The sequence below is a fragment of the Odontesthes bonariensis genome, chromosome 19 (assembly GCF_027942865.1).
Source record: "Odontesthes bonariensis isolate fOdoBon6 chromosome 19, fOdoBon6.hap1, whole genome shotgun sequence".
Taxonomy (NCBI): domain Eukaryota; kingdom Metazoa; phylum Chordata; class Actinopteri; order Atheriniformes; family Atherinopsidae; genus Odontesthes; species Odontesthes bonariensis.
The window spans coordinates 22,584,878-22,611,410 of NC_134524.1; the positions used below are offsets into that span (position 1 = coordinate 22,584,878).

The 26,533-nt window shown below is 41.7% G+C and overlaps 1 protein-coding gene and 1 long non-coding RNA gene across 3 annotated transcripts in view; one reads left to right on the forward strand and one right to left on the reverse strand.

The window, feature by feature from the left end:
- Positions 1–3,726, reverse strand: part of LOC142369332 (uncharacterized) — a 53,024-nt gene extending 49,298 nt beyond the window's left edge. The window contains exons 1-2 of the long non-coding RNA XR_012767585.1: positions 3,266–3,726; positions 2,148–2,259 (exon numbers count right to left, since the gene is read on the reverse strand). This is a non-coding gene — a long non-coding RNA (uncharacterized LOC142369332). The remainder of the gene's footprint in view (positions 1–2,147; positions 2,260–3,265) is intronic.
- nhsl2 (NHS-like 2) overlaps positions 1–26,533 on the forward strand; it is a 191,637-nt gene that overhangs the window by 125,036 nt on the left and 40,068 nt on the right. For both annotated transcript variants that reach the window (XM_075451663.1, XM_075451664.1), the window contains exon 2: positions 4,376–4,600. In XM_075451663.1, coding sequence (XP_075307778.1) covers positions 4,376–4,600 — 225 coding nt within the window. The remainder of the gene's footprint in view (positions 1–4,375; positions 4,601–26,533) is intronic.

Below are 26,533 nucleotides of genomic sequence, written 5' to 3' on the forward strand. Positions count from 1 at the left end.
TAACTTGGGGAAGAGAATAAAACAAAAAAGATTACAGAAGACTTGACTTAAAAATGGATGTATTTAAATCTCCAAATGAGAGAAAATTAGAGTAACATGGTCTCTGTGGTGAGAGCCTATTCAGCAGTACATTATAAATCATGCATGATCGCCTTTGTTCTCCTCTGTGCGACTGATGCTAACTGACGCACACTTCTGTATCATAAACAGTAGCTCTCTCTGGCGGGAGCTGATTGTGTGACAAGCCGCTTAGGAAGATGAAGCAGGAAGCTGGGAGGGTGAAATTGTGATTCCATACAGTGCGGCAGGTTATTTGAGGGGAGACGTCTGCCTCAGAGAAAACCAGACATGACAGTGCTGCTGGATTCACTGCAAAATTTATCCGTGCGTCTGTCTGCAGGAAGTCGAGCTTTTTTTAAAAACTTTAACTGCATTTTGTGCCTTTTTCTAATTGAGAAATAGTTGCTGTGCCATCCCTTTGGAAATATATCCGAGTCTAACATGGTTAAGTGCAGTATGTTATCATGCATAAGTAAAGATTTCTCCAACAGACCAGTCAGTTCTGAATAACAAGAAAGTTCCTTTGAAGTTCATTTTGAGAACAGTTGCCGGGATTTCATAGACGCTGCACTGTGTGCCAGGAAGCTGGAAAAACCAATTAACTGACAGGCTATTGAAGTTATTAAATATGTTGATGCATCCAATTGTGGTTCTTATATCACTTAACCAAATAAAACAAATAAAAAACTGAAAATAGCCACACATCATTGGCCCTATTTTGTCAAATTGAAGCCCTTTGTATATATTCCATAAAAATGGATGGCAAAAAGCTGATGAAATTACCGTCTCTCCCAACTCTCCACCATAGACGGATGGATTTAAGTCAGATGGACTTAAATAGCCAAAGAAGAAGTTCCTATACATAAAATACCATCAATGGACATGAGGGACAACATCACCTGGATATAATAGAGCTATATTCAAACAGTGTCAACACAAAAATCACTCGTCATAATTTAGATAGATAGAGATAGATTCACTTTTTCTCATAGTTTGTAAAAATAACTATAATTGGATAGATATTAGTCCAAGTTTCAAGTATCCCTCCAGAGCTCCAACCTCTTGTCCGAATATGGCCCAATCCTGGCTCCAAAAAGACCAAGATGGCGACTGCCAAATGCCAAGCTTAAGGCTTCAAAAAGGCATCTCACAAGCTTATAAGTGATGTCACGAGGACTACATCCATTTGTTATATATAGCCTATCCTTCAGTCCTTTCAGCTTGTCCTCAAAGAAATGCATTTCATTGCATTTATCATCAAGGGGTATAATCCATTTACAATGAGGTACCATTCACACTACACAAAGCTGTGAAGAAACAGGGTATATATATGAATTTGAACATTTTTTGAGCATCAGGGTTTCTGAAAACAAGATATGCTATTATTTTATAGTCTAATATCAGAAAGCATTGTGTGCTGAGTGAATGTCGTGTGGCTTGTAGTACCAACTGTCCAACTTCTTAACGTGGATGTCCTCTGAGTATATTTATTGGACTGTCACAAAGCTGAGCCAGATTGGATCCAGCAGCAGGCGAGAGAGGCAGCAATGAGGTTGAGATGGGGATTTATTTACAGCAGGCAAAGAAAGGAGAGCAGAGAAGTCATGGAAGTTATCCGGGGGACTCGGGTGGACAGACACCAGAGCTTGAAGGTGGGATCACTTGACAGACTGACTGGCAAGCGGGCAGGCAGATAGGTGCAGATAGGTAGAGAAAGAAAGAAAAAACTTGGCATCGAATGAGCCTACATTTCAGGGAATAAGGCCGGAACAGTTTCCTGGCCAGAAAAGATATACTGGCAGGTAATAAGGAGATTAACCACAGCTGCATGGGAACACAGGAGCGCTGCGCCCTCACACAGACTGATAGACAGCGGAAGGAAAAGGACGGCAACATAACAGGGAAAAGACGGATCGTGACACGGACTAGGGTTTTTCTTGACATGACATGACAGATGGATTGTCATGACAGAACCATCTCGTCCATAAGACACCCAGCAGCTGGTTGGATGAAATGTCATCGCCACGACAAGGAAAATTCAACCAATAAGATCAACTAAAGTCAGTCAGTCAATGAACAGGACTCACCATCGTTTACTGTCCTCAACCCTTAGCCATTATAGGATGTTGAAGGGTCGGAAGTCTGGCAAGGTGGGATTTCCTGTGAATCCTTCTCACGTGAGGGATAGGGTTTTTATGTCTGCAAAGAGAAAGTAACCGGTCTGAGATAAGCCCAAGTCAATAGCAATAGTAAGCTACAGCTATTATGAGACTTGGTCAAAGTATTATAGGCAGGCCTAAAAACCAGAGATGGGGACTCAAGTCACTGTGACTTGGACTCAAGTCGACTCGAGTCGCTGTTTTGATGACTTGTGACTGACTTGACAAAAAATAAAAGACTTGAGACTCGACTCGGACTTGGAAGTTAAAGACTCGGCACTTGACTTGACTTGAGACACGATGACTTGAATGACTTGAGTGTTAAGCATCTAGCATAACTTCGAAGTTTGTTTGTCATTTCAAGATCCATTCTGACCAATAAGTGCTTGTCAAATTAGCTAATATTATCCTGTTAGCCTAGTCGGTAGTTAGCTAACGTTAGCTTGATATGATACGGGGTGGGCAGGTTGGACACATTGGCCAATGATGTTTACTGACAGTTACTTATATCTTGTCTTTTCACTTTATTAAGATCAGATTCTGCGGGTAAAATTGCAAAAATAAGGTGACTTGACTTTGACTTGACCAAGAAAAAATTACTTGGGACTTACTTGAGACTTGAAAGCTAAGACTTGAGACTTACTTGAGACTTGGTCCCATCTCTACTAAAAACTATGATCAATGCTCGGGCCCACCTTATGGAAAGTTAGCTAACCGAGCTAAAACATAAAGCAAATGAATAAATAAAAGGCCGTTGCTCCCCAGTGGATAATGATTGCTGACAATATCTTCTGCCCACATAGCATCTCTACCCACTTTCCCTGGAAATAATGCTCATACGACAGGGTTTTTGTTTAATGCAAGCAAAAACATCTTATGTCTCAAATGACAGGTGACAAAAGGAAAGGGTTTGAAATGGTATGCGGCCGTGTAACCATTCATACTTTGACTCCCAGAGGTTACTTCCTGTTTCAGAGCGTTTTATTAGGTGTTTCAGTTATAAAGTGCAACCCCACCAACAATCAGCCTGAAGGTTCTGAACGCACCTTATATCGTAGGATCGAGTGAGGCAGATTTTCATCTAACCTTGCGTTGATGCTGATTGCCCATTTCTTGCCCGTTGTTGCTCTCTTGGACGACACCGGCTGTCACATTTGGGATTCTGGTGTTTGTTAGTCATGTTCCATCAGCTGCTGGATGTGTCAGATTATTTCATCAGCGCTGATTCAAGGCGACATCTCGTTCATGGTCCGTGTTAAGTGGCCGTATGCGTTCACTTGGGTCCATTTAATTTTTCTTTTTTTCTTCTGTAAATCACACAAACTCCACATTCACGGTGCCTTCATTCCTTTGTTCTCCTCCCCTCAGATATCATCCCTCTTTCCCTCCTTCTCCCTGTCTTTTTCCTCCTTCTCCCCTCTTGCCCCATTTTTCCCTCCTTTTTCTTTCCTCCTCCCTGCCCTAATCCATCCTTCTCCCCCCTCCCTCCCCTTCTGCCTCATCCTTTGACTGTCCCTCTATCTTCCTCCCACTCTTTCTCCCTGCTAATTAAGCGCTCCTCTCTGACTTCCCTCCAAATCTGTTATGCACCACTCTTCCCTGCTCTTACCCCCCAACCCTCGCTCACATCCATCCTTCCTTCCTTCCTTCCCTCCGTCCTTGTTCTCCCTGACAACACACTGTGTTATGTAATCTACGTCTCTGGGGTATTAGTAATGCAAATTCATACATTTTTATTTACATGTGTTTTTCTTCTTTCTTTCTCCTCCCTAAACCCCGTCCTTTCTCCTCTATCCCACTTCCTTCTCATTGATTTCTTTTTTTCCCTCATCAACTCTTTCTCTTTTCTTTACCTTGCCCCTCTATTTCTCCTTTTTTCTTCCCTGCTCCTTTCTCCTTTTTTCTGTTTCTTCTCTCCTGTGATCCTTCACTCTCTCTCTCTCTTTTTCCCCACATCCCTTTTTCACACCCCTCTTGTTTCCTTTCTCTTCTCCTTTTTGCTCCCCCTTTTCCTTCCCTCTCCACTTATGATAATCTCGCTTCCCTCCTTATTTCCCTTCCCTCTCTTTCCCTCCCTTATCTCTCCGTTCATCCATCACCTCCTCTCAACGTTTCTCTCTCTCCTCCCTCCCTCTCTCTCCTCCCTCTCCCTCCAGCCACCAGCGGTCTAGAGGCAGAGAGCGGAAGGCGCGGTGGCAGCAGCAGCAGCCACGGCGATGGCAACCACGGCAGCGGCGGTGGCAGCGGTGGCGGCGGCAGCGCGGCCCATTTCAGGTCTCCATGGCAACAGAGCGTGAACGTGTTCGGCTCGTGGAGCAGGCCGGAGTGTGTCGAGGAGCTGCACCAGCAAGCACAGCTCAACCTCCAGAGCCTGCTGCAAGGTAAGGATGGATGGAAAAGAGGAGAGGAGGCTTGGCTAGATGGGTGGATGGATGGACGGAGGGTGTGTGTGTTTTGGAGGGGTGTGTGTGTGTGTGTGTGTGTGTGTGTGTTGTGTTTTGAGTGGGTGGCAAAGGCGTTAGGGCAGCGGCGGTTGGAAAAGTGTTTACATGCGCGTGGACTGCGCTGATATGGGTGTGTGACGGCCACCTTAAACACTCTGTGTCTGTGTGTTTGCGTGCAGATAGGCTTGTGAAGAGATGTGTGTTTTTCCCTTATGATCTTGTGTTTATATGGTACTGTAGTGTGTGTGTGTGTGTGTGTGTGTGTGTGTGTGCTTGTTGGCTCAAAGGAGCACTGCTGATGATGTGTGTTGGATTCACCTTGCAGGGTTGTTATTTTGTGCATGTGTCTGGATCGGTCGGATGCTGATGATCTATTTGATTTGGAATATTTGTGGTTTCTATCATGTGTGTGTGTGTTAAAAAAAAAAGGTGTTTACGTTTTAGTAAGTAGTCAGAGTTGGTAATTCTACCTTGATTTTGCTTTTAAATGTGGAATTGTCATTTTAACACTAATTTCTTGTTTACGCAAGATCCTGCTCTGTCTGTAATGATGCACCCTTTGTGTGTGTGTGTGTGTGTGTGTGTGTGTGTGTGTGTGTGTGTCCAAATAAGTACTCAAGGGAGCCAGGCTTTCCATTTTGCTCTCAGGTACTGTTTCTCTTCTTTTTCCTCTCTGCCAGTTGCTCCTCTCACACTTGCTTTTTGTCACAGTGTGTCTCATGCAGTCCAGGCCTTTGCTAATCAATTAAGACAATCAAAGTTGCTTATTTAATGAACAAAAGGGGGGGGGGGCGAAATGGCAGTATGGCTACTTTAAACACCTGAGAAAAGCAAATGATAAAGAATGTAGCACCGCTGTCATAATAACAAATCTCAGTGTGAGCCCGGCAAATTTTACCGACATACTCATGAATTTGTTTGTCATGTTAAGGAGGTCGCAAAGATGCCATCAAAAGCAACCAAAAAGCAAAACAGTAGACTGGAAACCAAAGGTGCCAACTGCTGTATTTCAGCCTTCTAGCGCTCTCGGGCAGTTTCTGTCAGTGTACTTACACTTAGATGAGTCAGTAGCACATAGTTTAGAGGTTCACAAACTTAAGGCAGTTAATCAGTTAAATAAATAATGGAAGTTTGTAGCAATACCCGGCAGGTGTTGGTGTGAATCATCAGCTCACCACCAACGGGGCTCCTCACAAAGTCTGTCCACTGGGCGCAACTCGCGTTCTGTGAGTTTGTGCTTACCGCTCTAACAGACACTCCGAAGCTTGGCTCTTTACAATATTAATTCCCTCTTCTTAATCTAATCATTGCAACAAAAAAAATGTAAACAAAAGCTATCGCTCATCTGAGAATTTTGGAATCCAGGGAAGATTTTTTGAATTTCCCCCATGGGGGGTTAATACAGTATTTTTCTGTTCATGTGCACAAAATGTGCACCTAGTTAGCTAGCTTGATGTTAGATCTTTAGCAAGTTAGTTAGTAAGATACTAAAACACTACTATTGTAGTGCTAAAATGTTCTAAGGATTTAGTATGAGGCACAGAGTCAAATTAAACAGGGCCCCCAAGCCCTTTTCATCTGTTTAACTGTCTGCTTGTCTCTGTGCTCTATATTCTCTATATTATATGCAGCAAAATTCACAAGCATCTAATAGTTTTGAGCTTCGTTCGTCACGTCGGCTGAAGCTGTGACTGAAAAACAACATCTATTGTCCTTTTTTAAAGAATTTCTGAGGCTGTCGCTCTGCTCTAATAAAATTCTGATTGTTCAGCTCTAGCTTCATTTGACAAAATCCCCAGCCAAGTTCAATCACAAAGTCTGCTGTGATTTCAGCTGTAGTTGCATGCACAATGAGGTCCCAGAGAGAAAGACGAAAGAATCCGGAATGTCTCAAACTCTTTCTCACACCAACAGCAGCGATTTGTTGCATGGCTACCGTCACTTTTGACGTGGAAGGAGTTCCTAAATGGGGGGGAGGCCTCGCCCTTTACTCGGATGTTAGTCCTGACCTGTCCTCCTGCCCAAAATAAAAAGAAGAAAAAAAAAACACCCTGAAATGACAAGAGAAGTACAAGTCACAAGTGGATAAGAAATGCTTCACCTCACTTGACAGAATAATCCTTTTTTTTTCCAATCTCCAGTTCCAGCCATTAGGTCTAGCCAGTTTCAGTAACCGTATATGTGTATGTGTATATATATCTATATATATGTAAATACATATCAGAATAAGAGTTTTCATTGTTCCAGTTGTAAATCTGTGGTAAAATGCATTCACATTTGTGCTTTCACATTGTTTAAGACATGACCCATCATATTAACAGCACTGTAATTTGTAGCCTGCCATGCAGTTAAGTATTGGTTGTAGTTCTTGCAGTAAACTTTTGGCCAGTACTCAGTAGCAATAGGAAAAAGTAGATCACGAGAAGTTCAATTCTATTGATGTTTGCACAATTGCGCTAAATACCAGCATTACTAGTTTTAGTAGAAGTAACACAGCAGGGGCAGAGGAAGTACTAGAGTTTAAAGTCGTGTCAGTTGTGTTACTGCTTTTTCTCCACCAGCAGTGCAGTCGTACCGCTTCATGTTTGTACATCATTCAAAAGGAACAGAAGCGAGATTTTCAGAAGTCTTATACTGAAGATGTGTTTAAAGATGTCGAAAATGAGATTTTGCTATCAAAGACCAATCAGAGGAGAGGAGAAATGAGCCATTGTCCTGCCTCAAAGACTGAGAGAATGTGTTGAAAAATAGTGAGCCTTGAAAAGGGGTCCAGGGGGGTGGGGGGTGGTGGTTTTCTAGCCAGCGCTTCTTAGAGCTCGGTGCTCGTGGGACCGCATTTGTGCACACGCCTGGATTTCACATCCCCGACTTTTGAGACCAATTAAAGACCCATGTCTTTGTCCGGTTTGACAATGATGAAGACGACACGGTGTTGAAAGATTAGTCTGTTTGCAGATTTAAAGGCTGAGAATTAATCTGTGTCTCCCAGTTCCCTCGTCTTCTCTGGAAATTTGCTGGCCTCAAACTGAAAAGCACCTGATTCAGCTGCATTTTGCTGGGTGTGCAGGGAGCCGTGTCTTTACGAGTTTCCAGTTCCTGGTTACCTACTGCATCTCCAGTAATTACAGCATATGTGTACTTGTTGTTCGAACCGTTGGATCTGCAAGTGCATCAAAGTGAAATACTGATGAAATAAAGTATTATTTCTGTAGATGAGGGAATTCCAGATGAGTGATTTGTCAGCCATTACTTATCTTTTGTGCTTCACATACAGCTTGTCCCCCACCTATGTGCAGATATCAGACTAATGTTTGTTCTGAAATCTCTTAAGACCAGAAAACAATCTAATTAAAAAGTTTCAGTCTCTGCTTTGAGAAGATTTCTTGTATTTTCAGAGATAGCCTTTTCAAGGGGTTATGACTATTTTACAACCCAAGTTCCAAAGAGTCTGAATGACGTGTAAAATATGAATAGATACAGTATGCAGTGACTTAAAAATCTCATCAACACAGATGTTGAAAGTGAGACATTTAACGATTTTATGAAAAATAATAGCTCATGTTTACCACTATGTAGCATACCCTCTTCTATTAACAACGGTTTGTAAACATCAGGGAACTGAGGAGAGCAGTTTTTGGACCTTTGGGAGAGGAATGTTGTCTTATTGTTGTCTTATACAGGATTCTAGCTACTCACCAGCAGAGGTGGGTAGAGTAGCCAAAAATTGTACTCAAGTAAAAGTGCCATTACTTCAGAATAATATGACTCAAGTAAAAGTGCCATTACTTCAGAATAATATGACTCAAGTAAAAGTAAAAAGTAGTCATCCAAATAATTACTTGAGTAAGAGTAAAAAAGTACTTGGTGAAAAAACTACTCAAGTACTGAGTAAATGTTGAGTAACGTCTGATTTATTTGTTAACACAAGCATTCAATCAGTCAGACAAAAATACAAAATTATCATCTTTAAGCAAATTAGAGTTCATCCAATTGATAAAATAAATTAAAATTAATTAATTAATTAATTAATTACAAAATAGCTTAAATTAAAATAATCCAGGTAAATTCAAGAACTTTGATAAAAAAAAATAGGCTAATAGACTTAGGGAATGTTTAAAACATATGTAACCCATATATAACCTAAAAAACAAATATTTACCTATCCATGTGGAAAAAAAAAAAAAAATTTTTTAGGAAACCAACCTCTGGCTACACGTTTCCTGAAGTCAGATGTTGAGTTTTTGAATGCTGAAATATCCGTTTGTTTTGGTTGACACAGAAGACGCATAATGTAGCTGCTGTTTCGCACTTTTTGTGAGGTAAACATGCTTTCAGTATGAGGACAAGGGTGTTCCTCTCCGTCTGTGTCTGCATTTCCGACCGTTGACTCTGACATTTTTCATCTGTTTCTCTTTTTTGTTTGCTACGACTGTAAATTGTAAAGCTAACCCGTCCCGCCCATGGTCCCGCCCCTGACATTGAGTATGGTCACGTGACCAGAGCTATACTCTGCACGTGACGAGACTGCACGGCTACGTTTGATTGGTGAAACACAGTCAGGTGGTAGAGCCTTTGGCCGAAGTCTCTCTCTTTGTCAGAATAAAACATTAAAATGAGGCGTACGCGGGGGGATAAAAATAATGAGGCGAAGAATACCAAAGAGATAAGAAGAAAAGTAACGAGCTCATTGTAGCCTAATGTAGCGGAGTAAGAGGACAGTTTCTGCTGCACAAATCTACTCAAGTAAAAGTAAAAAATATAGTGATTTAAAACTACACTGGAAAAAATGCCCCTCCAAAAATAAGTAAAAGAAACGCAAATACAAGACGTTTTTGTTTGAAATAAGCAAAAGAATCAGCCAATGAAACTAGTGAAAATCGGCTTGTCAAGATATCTTGAAATAAGATGTGATATTTAGGACTTTTGAGATAAAAGTGACCTTGAAATTAGCTTAAAAACCTCTTCAAATGTCAAAAAAAGCTTGTTTCATATGATATGTGACTCAAAACAATTTGTTTTCAAGACTTTTTCATTTAACAAGATATTCAAGATGTATTGTCTTCAAACAACTCCCTATATCTGGCTGAAATGGTTTTTGTTAGGCAGTTGTGTCTTATATTAAGTGTAATGAGATATTTTGACTAGAAATGTGACAAATATACTTGGTAAGACTTTGATTTTTTCCAGTGTACTCCTAGAAGTATAATTTTTTCAAAAACTTACTTGAGTAAATGTAACGGAGTAAATGTAACTCATTACTACCCACCTCTGCTCACCAGTCCTGGCTCTTTGTCTTATATATATTTCATGATGCACCAAATGTGTTCAGTTGGTGAAAGGTCAGTCCAGCACCTGGACTCCTCGACTACAAAGCCATGCTATCGTTACATATGCAGTATGTGGTTTAGCATTTTTCTTCAGAAATATGCACGTTTTGCCTGAAACAGACGTCGTCTGCGTGGGAGCATATGTCGCTCATTGATGGTGCCTTTTAAGTCGGCAGATGCACCGGCACTAACGCACCCCCATATCATCACAGATGCAGGCCGATAACAAACTCGATAGTCCCGCTCCTTTAGTCCAGAGGCTGCAGCTTTGTCTCGTTTAATTTGAAATAAACTTCCAAAGAAGACTTCAGCGTTTTCTGTACATTCAGTGATTTCCATCAGAGAATCAAGCCTGCTTTTAATGCAGGGCTCCCTGAGGGCCGGAAGATCAGGGACATCGGTACCGTTTTTCAGTTGTGTCCCATGCACACAGGGATGTCTCCAGATTCGGCGAATCCTTTCACGACATGCACTGAGGACGAGGTAACAGTCCTTTATAATTTTACGTTAAGGAACACTGAAACTGAAATCGCTCCACAATTTATAGACACAGTTTGTGCAGATTGCTTAAACTTCTGAGAGACTCCGCCTCTCTAAGGTGCTCTTTATATCCAGTCATGTTATTGCTTTGTTGCCAGTTAACATAATTAGTAGCAATTATTACTTTTCCTGCCTTTGGTTGCCCCCTTTTTTTTCAAGTTTTCTGCTTTCGACTATTGTTCGATACATTCTACATTTCTACTCACGTTTTGCTTTGCGACCCGCATTTTTTTGAATAGGGGTTTATTTTCTGTTCTTTAACTGTAAGTCATCCAAAGGAAAGACATTTTTATTTTGTGGGGATTTTCAGCCCCACACTGAATAGTTTGGACAAAGAAGGCGCTCTGAAGCATAGAGGTGTTTTCAGATCTACTGATGGCTTTTTTCTTTTAATGGAAAACAATTGGCAAGGAACATGGCTATATATCACCAGCTTTACCTCTTAATGACTTGTTGATTAAATTAACACTGTTTATGACTTGTTTAAAATAAAGTGGTCCATGGCACAGGGAGACGTTTGTGTGCAAATTGCCTCCTGCATCTCTATCTGTCTCTTTTCTCGACTCTATTGTGTGTGTCTGTGTGTGTATTGAACCGGTTATTGTGTGAGACGAGCTGGCATCTGGTGTATGATGAAAATAAGATGGATGCATACTGTCGTGGGTGGACAACAGCGATGGTGGGACGGAATCTCTGTGTTTGGCCATTCATCTTTTCCTGTCGCTTGCACTCATTTATGTCGCGGTGTGTTTTTTGCATGTGGCTCTGACTCACTTAGCTGCGGGTCCAAGTGTCCTTGTGTAAGATTTCAGCTTTCATACCAGTGTCCAATGCTTTGTGCTGCATGTCCATCTGTTTGTGTGTGTGTGTGTTATATAACACTGAAGCAACCAGCTGTATTCTCTCTCTGGCCATCCTCACCATCGCTCCCACTGGCCTTAGCTCTGTAAAATATTCATACTCTTACCCGCTCCTCAACACTCTGCCCTCCATATTTATGAAGTTGGCCGTCTTCCTCCTGTGTTAGAAAGATTTGCTGTTTTTTTTCTGCTGAGATTCAGCTCCCTGCAGCAGGAAGATTTATGCCAAGCTTCTTTTTTTTTTCCCTGTTGCTGCTAAGTGCACAACAGTTATCCTACTCATCATCCTCAACACTCCACCACATAAAGATTAGCATACAAGGTTTTTTTGTGGGATGCACCGTTTTGTGTGTTTTTCCCTGGCCCTGGATTGTCATGCATACAGATTTACTTTAATGAGTAAATTTGACTGACTAAGCATGTTTTAATGAGTATGTCTTAGAATTAGAACACGTCTAATCTTGAATGGACGTGGAAATGTATTCTGTTGCCTTTCAAAAACGAAAGTCAGTTTACCGGTTTCAGGCTGTAATTCACCCTGTGGGGATTTTGAGTAGCGTGCAATATTATTGCATCTTTTTTTCCTTCCGGTGGTAGTTGATTTTTCAACATGGATTTTGCCTCACTAATGCCCACAATGGACCAAAAATAATGAGGCTCTCTGTACCATTAAAGTTTAATCATTTTCAAAACTTTAAATAAATTCTAAGGGATTCTGACTTTGAATCCCCACGCTTCCAACAGAGGAGAGAGTACAAAAAGCAGGTTACCCGGGATGTGAAACCATTCAACACAGCATTCAGGGTAAGGTTTCAAAGGGTGGGCTTGGACCGGGTGTCATTAGACAGGGACCTAAAACTCAGTCTGTGCACACACTGTCAATTGAGCCCTGAGGTATAGTCATACTGTGGAGAACAAGACCTTGGGGGCATTGGAGGGTTGTTGGACCCGGGGGAAGCAATAGCAGCCATTGCAAGACAGCAACAGTACCAGACAGTGGAGAATGATGAGATGGGCAAGGTTTGACACTTACATGCCACAACTCAGGAGACCCTGCATTGATATGACCCAGGAGGCCATCTGCTGTACACCTCTGCCTCATGCCAACAGTGACAGGCTGGGTGGGAGAGATCCTCCGCAAGATATATTTAGGGTCCAGCGAGCAAGCTTTCCTTCTACATGTCCAGTGTTAAAGATTACTCTGCATTTATTTAGATGTAGAAGATTGAAACAGGGGAAAAGGAAAATTGTGATTTGCGGTTATGGTGGTTGCTTGGCTTCTCCTACATTCGGCCTGTCAATGGCACGATGTTACAAAATTGCAGTTATTGTGACAGCTCTATGCCTGCTTTGACTGTCCATGGACATTCCATTATCAGTTGTTATCTCGCCAACAAATACTGTTTGCACCCATTTGGTCAAACTGTAACTACTTTAAAGCCAAGTATAACTCCTCTACTTGTTGTCAAGAACATGTCTAATCATGCATGCTGATATCAACTGAGGTTATGAAGACCAACTCAAGCTGTGCATGTAAAATCTAAGCTGATGCTATTGTGTAAAATGGTAAATTTGTTGCTTTTGTTGCTTAAACTGAACAGAACAGCTCATGAAAAGAAAGAGTCTTAAACAGAAATCCCACACTGGATCATAACCTGAAAAAAAATACATGCTAGAAAAACCATGATGTTGGTTTATCTAGCATTCTGAAGCCTTGTGTTTACCATAATGGTTTGAGTTGTAATTGCCACGTCCCCAGTAAGAAAGATAAACGCTCCCTAAAGTCTGATTTCTGATTTGAAACGTCAGAGGAACGTCAAACCAGTCCCGACCTCAAAATCCAACATGGCAACCCTACACCTAAAAACTGGTGATATCTGCAGAAAAGAACTGATTATTACCTCAATTTGTCAATTTTCATCTTATAAAATCAGTCGCGCAATCTCACTGCCAAAACTCAATCAGTAAGCACTTTGCTGGACTGTTTGTATGTGCAAAATACAGTTTAACAGATCAATCCATCCATTTTCTATACCCACCTAATCTAGTTCAGGGTCACAGGGGGGCCGGAGCCTATCCCGGTTGCCTTTGGGTGAGAGGCAAGATGCACCCTGAACCAGTTGCTCGTCCAACAGACCAACATAGAGGCAATTGAGACAAAAAAAACATGCACACCTACTCTCACTCCTAGGGGTCCATTAAGAATCACCAATTAAGCTAACATGCATGTTTTTGGACAATGGGAGGAAGCTGGAGTACCCACTTGTGCATGGGGAAGAACATACAAACTCCACATAAAAGGATTTGAACCAGAAACACTCCTACTGTGAGACGACAGTGTTAACCACCACAACCATGCAGCCGGTTATCATAGTGTATTACTGTTAATCGCTGGCCTGGTCAGCAAAAGCTAGCTGTAACACAAAGGCAGACACAAGCTAGCAGCCTTGGCTACTTTTCACAGGTATCAGAGATGAATAAAGTAAAACCTGTTAGGAGAGCAATTGTGGAAGTTTTGGCACTAGGTGACCAGCCATTTTCTGTGTTAGAGGAAAGCGGTATTAGAAGATCAATACACAAACTTTCCCAACTCTGTGTTACCAGAATTGCTTATCCAGTGTCATGCAACCCCTACAAACTGCCGAGAGATTGTCCCAAAATAGCAATGAGTGGCACCTTCCCAGATATGATATGATATCCCATTTATTCCCGGTGATTGAAATAATTCACGAAGAAGAGCTCTCTCAATTTCCTTCTTGTGGATATCCACCACAGTTGTTGTTTTATTTGTTGAGGTGAATAGTGTTGTTGAACTCTTTCTTCTATGGAATTATGACATCAGGTAATGTTGTCTGCACGCCCACCCTCTGGCAACACTAGAGTCCAGTCCTCTACTGTCCTCTGCCTTAACGTTGGTTTTGCATTACCAGATGAGAATATCGATTTTTGCAGTATATGTTTAAATTACACCTTCAGCTAATGCAATACAACATTATTGTAATACAACTAAAGCCTTGCATACCCTATAAGATCCACATTGCATAAACCATAATGTCTTCTTTCTTTCCGCTTATATTAGAGATGCATTGCACCCTCTACAGTTCTATAATAAGATGACTCACACGCCTCTTTACCTTTTCCTTTCTGCTCCTGACTGATTGTCCTCCTCCTGCCCTGCAAAATTAGCGAGAGCTTTTTCCTCCCCTGCACAGTGTGCTTTCTGCCAAGATATACGGCAGCCAGATTTATATTGTATTTGTATTTGTATTTGTTTCTGAGCTCCATTAACCAACAAAGTGATGTTCCAAATATTCCCTCACACTCGCAGTGAACTTTATATTTGAAATTCAGCTTATCCCTTTACAGCCAGACAGAGTGTTTGCATGTGCTTGCTCTGTAAATTTATATATATATATATATATATATATATAAAAAACATTATGCAGTGCTCAAATATTCATACTTTACCTCCTCCTCAGACCCTTGCGTGTATATATCACGGCACTCTTCTGGTTGCATAATTTTCCTTCTTTTTTTCGCAGATTCCTCTCACTTCAGTTTCATGATCCTTGTTTGAATTGTACAGATTTGTTGAAAGATTTGCATGATTTGATTTGAGGCATCGTTTTAATGACCAGCATGTTTTTGTCGTTTGAGTGTTAATCATTAAACTGCCCCTTCCCCTTTGAGGTGGGCCTTTTCTGGAACTTCGCTGGGGGTCGTAGACAGTTCGCAGCAGAATTCACGATGAAGCTCTGGCAGCTTGAGTTGGCTCCGTACACAAGACACTTCCATTTCCGTTTGATATAACAGCTTATGTCTCAATCTGGTATGCCAGCGTGTCAGATGCTGTTGCCATGGCATGCTGGTTTGATTAACCGGGACGTATTATGATAAAAGATGAGGTCTTATTATAGTGGCATGTATGTAATTATATGCTTTTGCTGCACGGGATTACAAGACTTCACAGGTTGATGCAAACATAAGCAGAATTCATCACAAACTATACAAACTCTAAGAGAAAGCAATACCTTTCTTTGCTCATAAGTTTGTTCTTTCTTATTTTTTTTTAAAAAAAAGAAAAAAAACAATCCAATGAAACAACAAAGTGTAACGTTTTTGTTAATTGTTGTTACAGTCTGTACAATTTCGACAGAATCAAATGCTCACATTTTGGATAAATGTGAAAAAGAAAGTACAGCCTCTTTTGACTCAAAGGTTTTATGTATTAGGACATAATGAAATATCATGCAGCTCTCATAAGGCCTTGAGATTAAGTAATTACAAGTAAGTAATTCAGTAAATTTAGGCTTGCAGCATTTGTTTATGCACATCTCTGTTAATGTCCCACCATCTGGCCGAGGTCTATATACTTTGTCTGGATCATTGCGACACCTTGATTTATTTTTTCTCCTTTTCAGGCATTCTGTTGTAGTTGTGCTGCGGCGCTTAGCATCGTTGTCCTGTTTAAAGACCCGATTTTAGTCGAGTTTCAGCTGCCAGACAGATGGCCTCACATTTGAGACTGAAATATTTTGGTTTACAGAGGAGTTGGACTCAATGACTGCAAGGTGTCCCCAGGTCCCGTGGCTGCAAAACAACCCCAGATCATCACCCCTCCACCACCGTGCTTGGCAGCTGGTTTGAGGTGACAAACAGCATAAACGACCTGGTTGAAAAACTGTCGGACGATTACCTCCAGTGTTCATAAATTAGGATGAATGCATCACTGTATGTACGATGAGTGAAGATTTTTGTCTCCTGATTCACGTATTGACGTTTGAGCGGTCAAATGCTATTGTGTTCCCTGTTCACTTATCAGTGGGTGGGGAGAATCTTTGGACAAGAGCAAGTTTACAAGACGGATGAGAGTGTTTGGAAAGATGAGGAATATAAAGAGAATTCAGAAATGCAGGTTGTGAAAAACGTAGATCATGTCATATTATACATCGCAGACCGTGAGGTGGAAATTGCTTCTATGCACACAAGTATCTCAGCCTAATCACTTTGGGATTTCAAATGTTGTGTTATCCATTACAACAAGCGGTGTTTGGGAAAAAGAGGCTTGTTATGGGTGTTTTTTGTGTTCATAGAAAGACCTTTCCAGAGGATTTAGGCTACCTCAGTTGCCTCATTTGCTGATGGTAATCCTAGATTGACCCATTGCCGGTTAGATCAGGGCGCTGTGGTGGCCGCACCAGCTGTTGCAGGACTCCTCAATCTTCTTGTAGCTGAGAATAGTCCTTTATGACTCGGGACAGCATGTTTGGGCTTGTTCTCCTGCTGCAGAACAAAAGTGGGACCGATCAGATACAGCCTTTTTTTTTTCCTATCTGATTTTAGCCTGAATGGATTCATTTTCTCTCATTCAGCCACAAGAGGTGCAAGGCCGGTGTTGGGTTGCTGTCGGCTTTGCAGTTCATCAGCAGCAGAGGATGTTGAAGTCAAAGCTCTGGACATCGTGATACTCTGCTTTGAGCTTAGGAGCAGTAAATAACTGGGCAAATACAAATATTTATTATAAGATTTGATAAGAAGAATTTTGTGTTTTTTTTTAGTCCATCAACTTGATTAATTCCTGATCAATTCAATATATATTGATGTGTACTGGACCACTGTGAGACTCCATTTTACAGAGCTGTTAAATATGCGACAGAAATGTTTTCTGCTCACATCAAAATTGACATTTAACTGTAACCCCACTACTTTCTGTGGTTATGGGTAATTACAGTGTTGACAATTCAAACTTAGTGTCACCATTAGAGGAAATCGATACTGTTAATTTTACCTTCCTGTACCTACCTTCTTTTTTCATCCATTATTCTACACCTGTATTCAACAGCTGGACAGCTGGTAAACTACTTATTCCTCTTTTAGGGACAGTCTCATCACAAGTCATGCGTTGAATAGCCCGAGTTGTTAAAACATGCACCACAGAACATAATGGCTGCCGGCTGGTTAGTATCTCCACTGAGAAATCACGTTGTAATCCCTCCATCCTTCCGTTCCTCTGCATTTTAAGTTTTCAGCGACGGACATTAACTGCTTCTTTTATGGACAGTAGTAAAAAAGGTGTTTGTTTTTCAAACATCTGGCATACAGCGAGCACTTGGAGCATGTCTTGAGTGTGACGTGGCCTGGAAGAAAGTCCGCTCTTCCAAACCCGAGACTATGGCTGTGTTCGAAACCGCATACTACTCCTACTACTCCTACTGCTCATACAAACTTTTTGAGTTAGTATGCGAGTTTTAGTAAGCGAGAAGTTTCCGGATGCATACTAGATTCACCGAAATGTTGGGTATGCATCATGAGGTTACTACTCATCCTCAAACTACCCAAGATGCAACGTAATACGTGATGTCGCCGATCGTCATTTCCTGTCAAAACGTCAGTTTCAAGCTAGCTACAACGAGGGTAGGTTCACTTCCTGTTTTCAAAACAAAAGCTCCAATTGTATCGTAATGGCTTTCCCTATTATAAAAGGCAACGGGTATTTTATTTTGTGAAAATAACCGGAAGTGCGTTGTTCACTGCGGCTAGCTTTAGTAGCGCCGAATTTGTCAGGACAAAATTGTAAATAGCCGGTATTTTGTCAGATTTTCAACACATTGGGGATCTAAACGACTACTTTCTCGCCTGAAAATGTTTCAAATGTTGCTAAAGTTTACAGAGTTTAGAGCTTAAGCGAAATCAGCTTCAGGCCGGCTGATTTCGGCTCGGGCAGGAGCGAGATGCATTGTGGGTAAACGCTCTGCATACTGTCTGATCGATCAGTATGCCGTATGCAGAATGGAAGTATGCAGTTTGCAAGTATGTAGTATGTAGTATGTAGTATGTAGTATGCGGTTTCGAACACAGCCCATAGGTTTTAAACCGGAGTAAGGTGGAGTGCTCCCTCCGGGTCAGGGAGGAGTTTAAGTATCTCGGGATCTTGTTCACAAGTGTTGGCAAGTTGGAGCGAGAGGTGAACAGACAGATTGGGGCTTCATTAGCAGTTATGAAGGCGCTGCTCTGGTCCGCTGTGATGAAGCATCTTTGTTCTAACCCTGAAATTAGCTGGTGGCTGGGCTCAGCCTTAGAGGTGGGGTTGAGCATCCAGAAGGAGTTCTGAGTAGAGCCGCTGCTCCTCCACATCGAAAGGAGTCAGTCTGATTAAGATCCCTCCTACTCTCCTCCCTTTGGAGGTTTTTCGGGCACGTTCAGCCGGGAGGAGGCCTCGGGGCAGACCCAGATCTCACTGGAGGGTTTACGTGTCCCAGCTGGCCTGGGAACGCCTCGGGATCCCCCGGGAGGAGTTGGAAAGTGTCGCTGGGTAGAAGGATGTCTGGGTTTCCCTCCTTGGAACGGTTGCCTTCGTGACCCGACCTTAAATAAGTGGAAGAAAATGGATGTTTGTTTTTCTAACATTTTTTTTTTTTTTACCATTGCTGTAAAGTACCTTTGGTATGCTCAGTGACAAAATGAAATGTAGAATTTGTAACTTCTGACTGGAAAATAATTAAAGGAGGCTGATTAGAAGTCTGATATCCTTGCATTAACATTATAAGCTCATTTATTTCTTTTATGAACAATGTAACTAGTTATGAGATCCTAGCTAAAAGCAGGAGCAAAACAGTTTCAACATCCCACGTCTGAGTTGCAGACTGAAGCGTCATCTGAAGTTAATGTGAGGAGGCTGGATAATCTTGCAAAAGGCCCTGCATATATGAATGGGCCCAAAAAACAATGCCATGGTTGTGCTTTTTCTCAATTCTTGAGTTGTTTTTTAACTTCATATACCCAAAAATATATGGAGGACACAAAAATCATTATTCTGTAATGTGTCCCTTTTACCACGTGTAGGAGCAGCCTTTTGAAGGGTTGCAGTTCTGCAATGTCTGATCACCACACATAATGCAAAATGGTGCCCTCCCCTGTGCATAAAACAAATAAATGAATAAATACATGAAAAAACAGTAATCCTTTCATTGTGTCAGAGGAGGTTGTGAGTCAGTGCCGGTTGTGATGTAAACAACCTGATAAAGTTCCTCTCTGGGATAACCTGACACGGAAATGTTAAAGCAGCCATTGAAGGATTCAGAGAACGCCTGAGTCAGTGCTGTGATGCAAGCAGGAGTCGATACACATTACAGGTAAAGCATGAACCAAGTTCTCCTGACTGCTGATTCAGGAGAAACTGTTCCACTTTGAATAATCACTGGCAGGATTCAAACCCAGCCTAATACATGCACCGTTTTTGAAAGACTTAAATGCCCATATAAACGAACAAGATGTTTTTTTCACTTTCTTTGCTGGACTTGCTTTGAAACGTCTCAGTCAACCAAATCATCTTTTAAATCTTGATTTCATTTAAACTGTCTTGAGCTCCTTTGACCCAGGTTTGCTAACACTGTAATGGATTAAAGCAGGCGTTTACCATTTTGGACAGAGGTGGCTCGTGAACAAAGAGCTCAAACGAGTTCCTGCTGTTGCGCTGATGTGCAGCTTAAAGCAGTGCTGATGACAGCAAGGGAAGCTCTTACCAAAGGATCGTAGATTGAAAGTAACATTTATGATTGGAGAGTCTGTTTGTTTCTCAATAACAGAATAATATCTTCTTCACAGTAAAAGAGTTAATTTGGCGAGTTGGCCTCTTTGCTTTTGATGGTTTTTAGGGTTCTAGCTCTCTTATGGTTTACAGTTTTGGTCTAATGAAGTTCAGATCAGAGATTCAGATATGTTAAACATTCGTCGAGCTGCATTACAACCCTTGCCGATGGGCATAAACTGTGGGTAGTGACTGAAAGAACACAGGATTCCTCTAAGGAGTCTTTTGGTCCACCTTTAGGGATGGGATGAGGAGTCTAGTGATCCGGGAGTTGCTCAAAGTACAGTCGTGGCTCTTCAGCATCAAAAGGGGCCACAGTTGAGGACTGGTTAAGGTCGGTCAACTGGTCAGGAGGCCTTCCGGGTGTTGTAGACATTTTCCAACTAGGAGGAGGTCTACAAAAGACCTGTCAGAGATGGCTGATGAGATGGAAGTCTGTAGATCGCTGTCCATAGAGCTGCTGACCTGGTTCTGGATAATCAGCACAAAATGGATGGATCAATGAATGGAATATGCCTCATGCCTAATATATGATATATGTTTGACTTCTGGCACGAGTTTCCAACATGACAAACTGGTTTTATGCCACATTTGGATCAAGATAGCTTTTAAAAAGGTACTTTAATCAGAACTTGGATCTTATAGGACTTGCGATCCCCATAAGAAAACAGGGTAATACCACTGTTTGTTTTAAGGTGGGGCAGTGGAACCAACTTTCTACTGAATTTCTATAAAGCCAAATCACTGCTGGTGACCAAGTCTTCAACTTAATCAAAGTTTTAAAGTTTTGTCTGTTGTGCTTTGCCGACTGAGCTGGTTTTTCTCATTTGATACTATTGAAATGGGAAGAAATTATTTAAAGAATGGAAGACATGAATCGGGATTGTCTCATGGTCAAGGATTCAATTTCAATTCAATTCATTTTTATTTATATAGCGCCAAATACAACAAATGTCATCTCAAGGCACTTAGATAGTAAGTCCAATTCAAGCCAATTGGAATTCAATTAATTAATAATAATCATAATTCATAAAATAATCCAATTCGTTCATATAGAGCCAATTCAAAAACAATTTCCTAGCTAAGAAAACCAACAGATTGTACTGAAAACTTTTTGTTTTTCGGTCCAATCTCCCAGCCTGAGCGGCGTGCCAGGCTGATTCATACTCGGCGCAAACGTGCAACTGTTCTGGCTCGAGAACCATTAATGACGTCATCGAAAGCGCCAGCCCCTTCACAGTTCCTTCAGCTCATAAGCGCAGTTTGCGCCGAGAATGCGTCACATTTGCAGTTCTCTCCAGACCAGCGAGCGTCACTGTTGAGGAAACAAGCTGAAAAGCATAGGAAGAAAGCATACACAATGCCACCTGTGGTGTCACGTCAGCAGAGGCTGGCACATCTGATGCGGAATGAATTTACTCTGGGTGTAGAACTGTATATGTATCTCAGAGCTAAGCGGCTGCGGCAAAAACAGAAGAGATGGTGGATTGTTCGTCCTTTGCAACAAGACGAACTTTGTCAAACGTTGTCCCAGTGTAACTTCATAGACGTGTCGTACAGATGTTTGTAGAGGCGCATCCTCTCGGTCACCGCGGTCTCTGCAGTGTTCATTTTTTCTTTTTCTTGGTCAGCTGTTTCCGGTTGAGCGCGCGTGAAGTCAGAAAAAAAAGTTGTGTGCGCGCCCTTGCGCCGCGCGAGGATTTTCTAGCTTGCGAAGGGGGGCGTGGCGGAATTTTGGGACACGTGACCGTTTGCGCCATTTGCGACCAGCTAGTATGAGCGAGGTCGCGCCGAGTAAGAATCAGCCTTAAGGCGACTGTGGAGGAGTGTTGTGTGTTGTGTGTTGTGGTTTTGACTTTGTCTTTTGTTTTCTTGATTTTCCTATGTTCTGGTATTTGTCATCAGTTTACTTCTTGCCCTTTAGTTACCATGTATCCTGTTTTATTTAGTTTAGTTTTGCTGGTAAGTTAACTTCCATTTTCACACCTGGTTTTCAGTTACTGATTGCTTCACTTGCTTCTTTGTTTGTTATCACCTCCCTCAGTATATAGTCCCCAGATTTTCCTTTGTTCCGTGCCAAATCATTGTCATTGCTCCGTCAGCCAGTCTGTTATTCTTAGCTCCCCCAGGTCAATCAGTCAGTCCGCCCATCCAGTGTTTTTCTCTCGAGTTTTGTTACTTGTTAGTTTTGTGTGCAGGATTTTGCCATCCATTCTGCCTGTCTACAGCCCCCCCCTGGTAGCCATTCCACAAATATTCCTTGGATAACCAGAAAGATTTAGAGCAAAAGTTTGTGCCTAAACAAAGAGGGTTGGATAATTAGATCAGAAGCCTGCTTGCAGTTTCTCGTGAACAACACAAACTAGGCCGCTAACCGCCAAGTGTGTCCCACTAGGTCACAACCATCCTTTTTCACGGTACAGGCACTCTTAACAAACACCAGCCCCTTTCCCTGTAATGGATCGATCAATTGTGCATGTTTAATCACAAGGACGCAGACATGACATGAATATTGTTGCGTGCAAACACACACTCATACATCCGTGGCAGCATGCACGTAGTGTACGTGATGACAAACAACCCCCCCCCCTATTTGTGGTGAAAGAGGGGTATTGTTAATATCCGTCTTTCCCCCCCTTCATCTTCCAAGGGGAGAGAAGAAAGGATGACCCAAATTTTACATGACCGGGTTGCATATTGTCAAGGATGGCTTGATTTATCTATGAATGGGTGTTCTGTACACGAACATACAAAGATCCAGATTTGTCCACATAGACTGTTGTAGTCTGTTGTATAGGATTTGTTTATTGCTTGAATTTCCACTCATTGTAGTTAAAAAAAAACGGTTTTTTGCACTTACACATAAATACCCGAATAAAAGATCATAAGCGCAAACACACACATCACACAGGTTAGTGGTGCATGAGTGGGTGCATTGGCCCGCTTGTCTGGAAAGAGGAAAGGGGGTGGGGTAGGTCGCCCTAAACCACTGTGTTTGTGTGTGTGTTGGTGTGTGCACAAGTGGGAGTGACCGGCATACCTTTACACCCCGAACACCAATAGCATCCCTCCTCCCCCTCCCTCATTTTCCCAACACAGTACCCTGAAGCCATATAACTGAGCTGCACTCAGAGGAGCCTGGCTGCTATCTGAAACATGGATCTACAACTGTTTACCTTCCTGCTCCCTCTGCTTTAGTGCTGCTGTCTCTCTGGACGCAAAAACTCTTGCAGTCAGCGCACACATCCTAGCGGCTGTCTTCAAACTTTTAACTTTAATAGTGAACCGCAGCTTGTTGCAGGAGGGGGGGGGGGTCTGCAGTAGCAGAGAAAGATGCCTTTAATGTGACGTGGAAACTGGTGGGAGAAGTATCCAGATCCTTAATGTGAGTAAGAATTTGTAATACTTAGCAAAACTATCAAAGCGTTCTCAGCAAAATGTTCTCTGTAAACAGTACAAATGTATCAGATGGTTCAATGCTGTGTGTATGGATTTTTTGATCATGACCTCCTGGTGCTTTAATCTGTAAACAGCTTTTGGAATGTCTTCGATCAGAACATTTCTACTTGTATTGCGTAGTTTTCAGGTGTTTGATTTCAGAAATTTCTATAATGTCGGCATAAAATAATTAATCTTTTAGAATGTGGTAGCATGTTTTGCTTGTGAAGACGTAATTGCGATTGTTGTACAAAAATTGCCATCAGCTTGATTAATAAAGCGCTTTAATATCAGCTATAGCTGAAACAAAGTGCTGTGCATCTGATGTTAATAAGATAAGACAACAAAACAAAACAAAAACATCAAGATAATAAATAAAAAAGCAAAAGTAACAATAAAACAATTTAAACCATGAAGATCATTCTGATTAATAAAAGCAATTAAGGTCAAATCAAGTTCAAACAATCACGCTTTCAAGTCGGAATGAGAAGGAACAGCTGACCTGAGGGACCGAGCAGGAGTGTAGCTGTGGAGAAGCTCAGATAGGACCACAAGATCATTTAGAACTTTAAATTTTAAAGTGAACTCTAAAGCGCACAGTGTCATGAAGCCAGGATGGGTTATGTGCTCTCTTTACCGTGTTCCGTTTAAAAGTCGTGCAGCACTAAGCAACCCTAACCCAACAGAAAGTTGTCCGAACACAATTACCTTTGCTTTAAAAAGTTTCAACCATCCATGCTTTGACATCCTCAAGACAAGCTAAAAGAGGTTTAAGTCATCGCTTCATCTTAATGGAACATAAATCTGGCTCCATCTGCATAACAATAGAAGGAGAGGCTGTGGTTTCTAGGAATAGACCCCAGAGGAAGTAAATACAATGAAAAAGCAATGGCTCTAAATTTGAACCCTGCGGGACCCCATATGACAGGAGCAGAGGAGGGTTAAAACCCAGCAAGTTTTACACAAAATGTCCAATCCGCCAGATAGGACCTAAACCACTCCAGAGCAGTTCCACAAATTCCCACTTTGTGTTGTAAACGTGAGCTTAAAATGCTGTGGTCCACTGTGTCAAAAGCAGCAGTTAAGTCCAGCTAAACAAGGATTAAATAGTCAAAATAGTCAATAGTCCAAAAAGTGGACTTGAATGAGTAAAAAATTTATATGAAATGGAGTGAGGTAAAAAGCAGCATAAACTAGAAAATTAATTGCCTTTTGAATTACGTTTCACCCTACAAGTCCTCAAATCAAAATCACGAACTAGCTCATATTTATGTACCCTACAATATGACCCATTGGGGCATTACTTAAACTATTGCCCCTACAGGCAACAGGAGGTATTGCACATCTCTCGGACATGTAGGGCCTTTTCTTCCTTTCGTAAATATGACTCATATGAGCGTTTTCACAATGAAACAAACGTTACTCTCAAGCCACTACATTCTCTAAAGGAGGGAAAGATTGCTGGTGCTTTTAATCATGGGGCACAAGTTTGAGACAAGGATACATCAACAGCTTTTTTTCCCCCTTGTGGGTTACTTTTAGTCAATAACACAACAACATTTGACTTAAACACTTCAATCATGTCCTGGTTTGGTTCAGACAATAACATTACTTGATTAGGGTTGAAAAAACATGATCAATAAAGACTAAAATACAAATTACACTAAAATGGAACACTTTCAACACATGTCAACACAACTAGTTACAACAATCTGTTACTTCCTAGTTGATTTAGGCAATAAATAAGATAACTTGTCTCTGGTTAGAAATCTAAACTATTTGGTTTCCTTTAAAAATGAAAAAACATCACAAATACTCAAATACTTCCTTCATGCTGCGCCACTATCACCTTAAAGGAAGCCATTTTGACACGTCATACACAGTTGCTCTCACAACCACTAGTGGTTGCCTATTCTTGTAATCATTTGTCATTATTGCCTGCGGGACCAAATTACCCATGGGGTCGTTTTTAGGAGGAGGACAGTGTTTTTTCACCTATAGATCTGGGGCCTCATGTACAAAGACTTGCGTGGATTTCCTACTGAAACATTGCGTACGGCCAAACCAAAATGACCTCCAACGTCGGATGTACGAATATGTGCGCACGCATGTATCCAAGCACATTTCGTTTGTACATCCCAATCAACGTGGAATTGAGCGCACATGTCGGAGCACCCAACTCCTCCCTGTCCACGCCCCTACTTAAATACGCAAAACATATTTAAATGAGCCCTGCACCTGTGACTCCGCTCTCTGCACGATCAGAAAATAAAGAAAAAAAACATGAGTAAGACGGGAAAAAAGAAAAATTACACTGAAAGTGAATTGGAAGTGCTACTGTTCGAAGTGCAGGCGCGCAAAAATGTACTCTTTGGCACGCTGTCATCCGGCATAAGCAGCAAACGCAAGAGGAGTGGGTGGGAGAGCCTGAGGCTGTTAATGCTGGGGGGTCTGAGAAGTCTCACAAGCAGTGAAGAAGGGGTCCCACGTTAAGGTGGATGTGAAGCGGAGACTGGCTGCCCACCGCCGCAGTGTGGCCAAAACAGGCGGGTGGGGGGGTGACCAACCCTGTTTGAACAGAGAGTCGGCGCAACAATGGGTGACACTGCTCTCTCATGAGGTGGTGGGAGCTCATGTGGGTGACTCTGATTACCCCCAAGCTAAATACCGATGTTTTTGTGTAACTCACAACAACGTGTTCATACAGTAACGTGCAGAAGTGCACCAGGGAAAAGTCGAGGCTGATTGAGACATTTCACACTTTACGCACGGGGTTATTAACATTTGCCTACAGAGACGATCAGGGGCTTGTTAGAAAGATCTTAAACTGAAGTTTAACCAGCAAAAAACAGCAATAAACTAACTTTAACCACCAACTAATATATATAATATAATAATGATGCTGTGAAGACGGGATAGAAATTGGGGGGCGCACATACTCAATGCGCGTCACGGGGAATAATATTAGGACCATTACAAGAATGAAGTTACTCACCAAGAAGCCAGCCATCACGCACAGAGCCACCCTGTAAGTCTGTTCCCAACGATGCTGTTACTCAGAATGTATGAATCGTGCGTTGAACCACGGCACCTCGCCACTATGTTGGTTAATTGCATT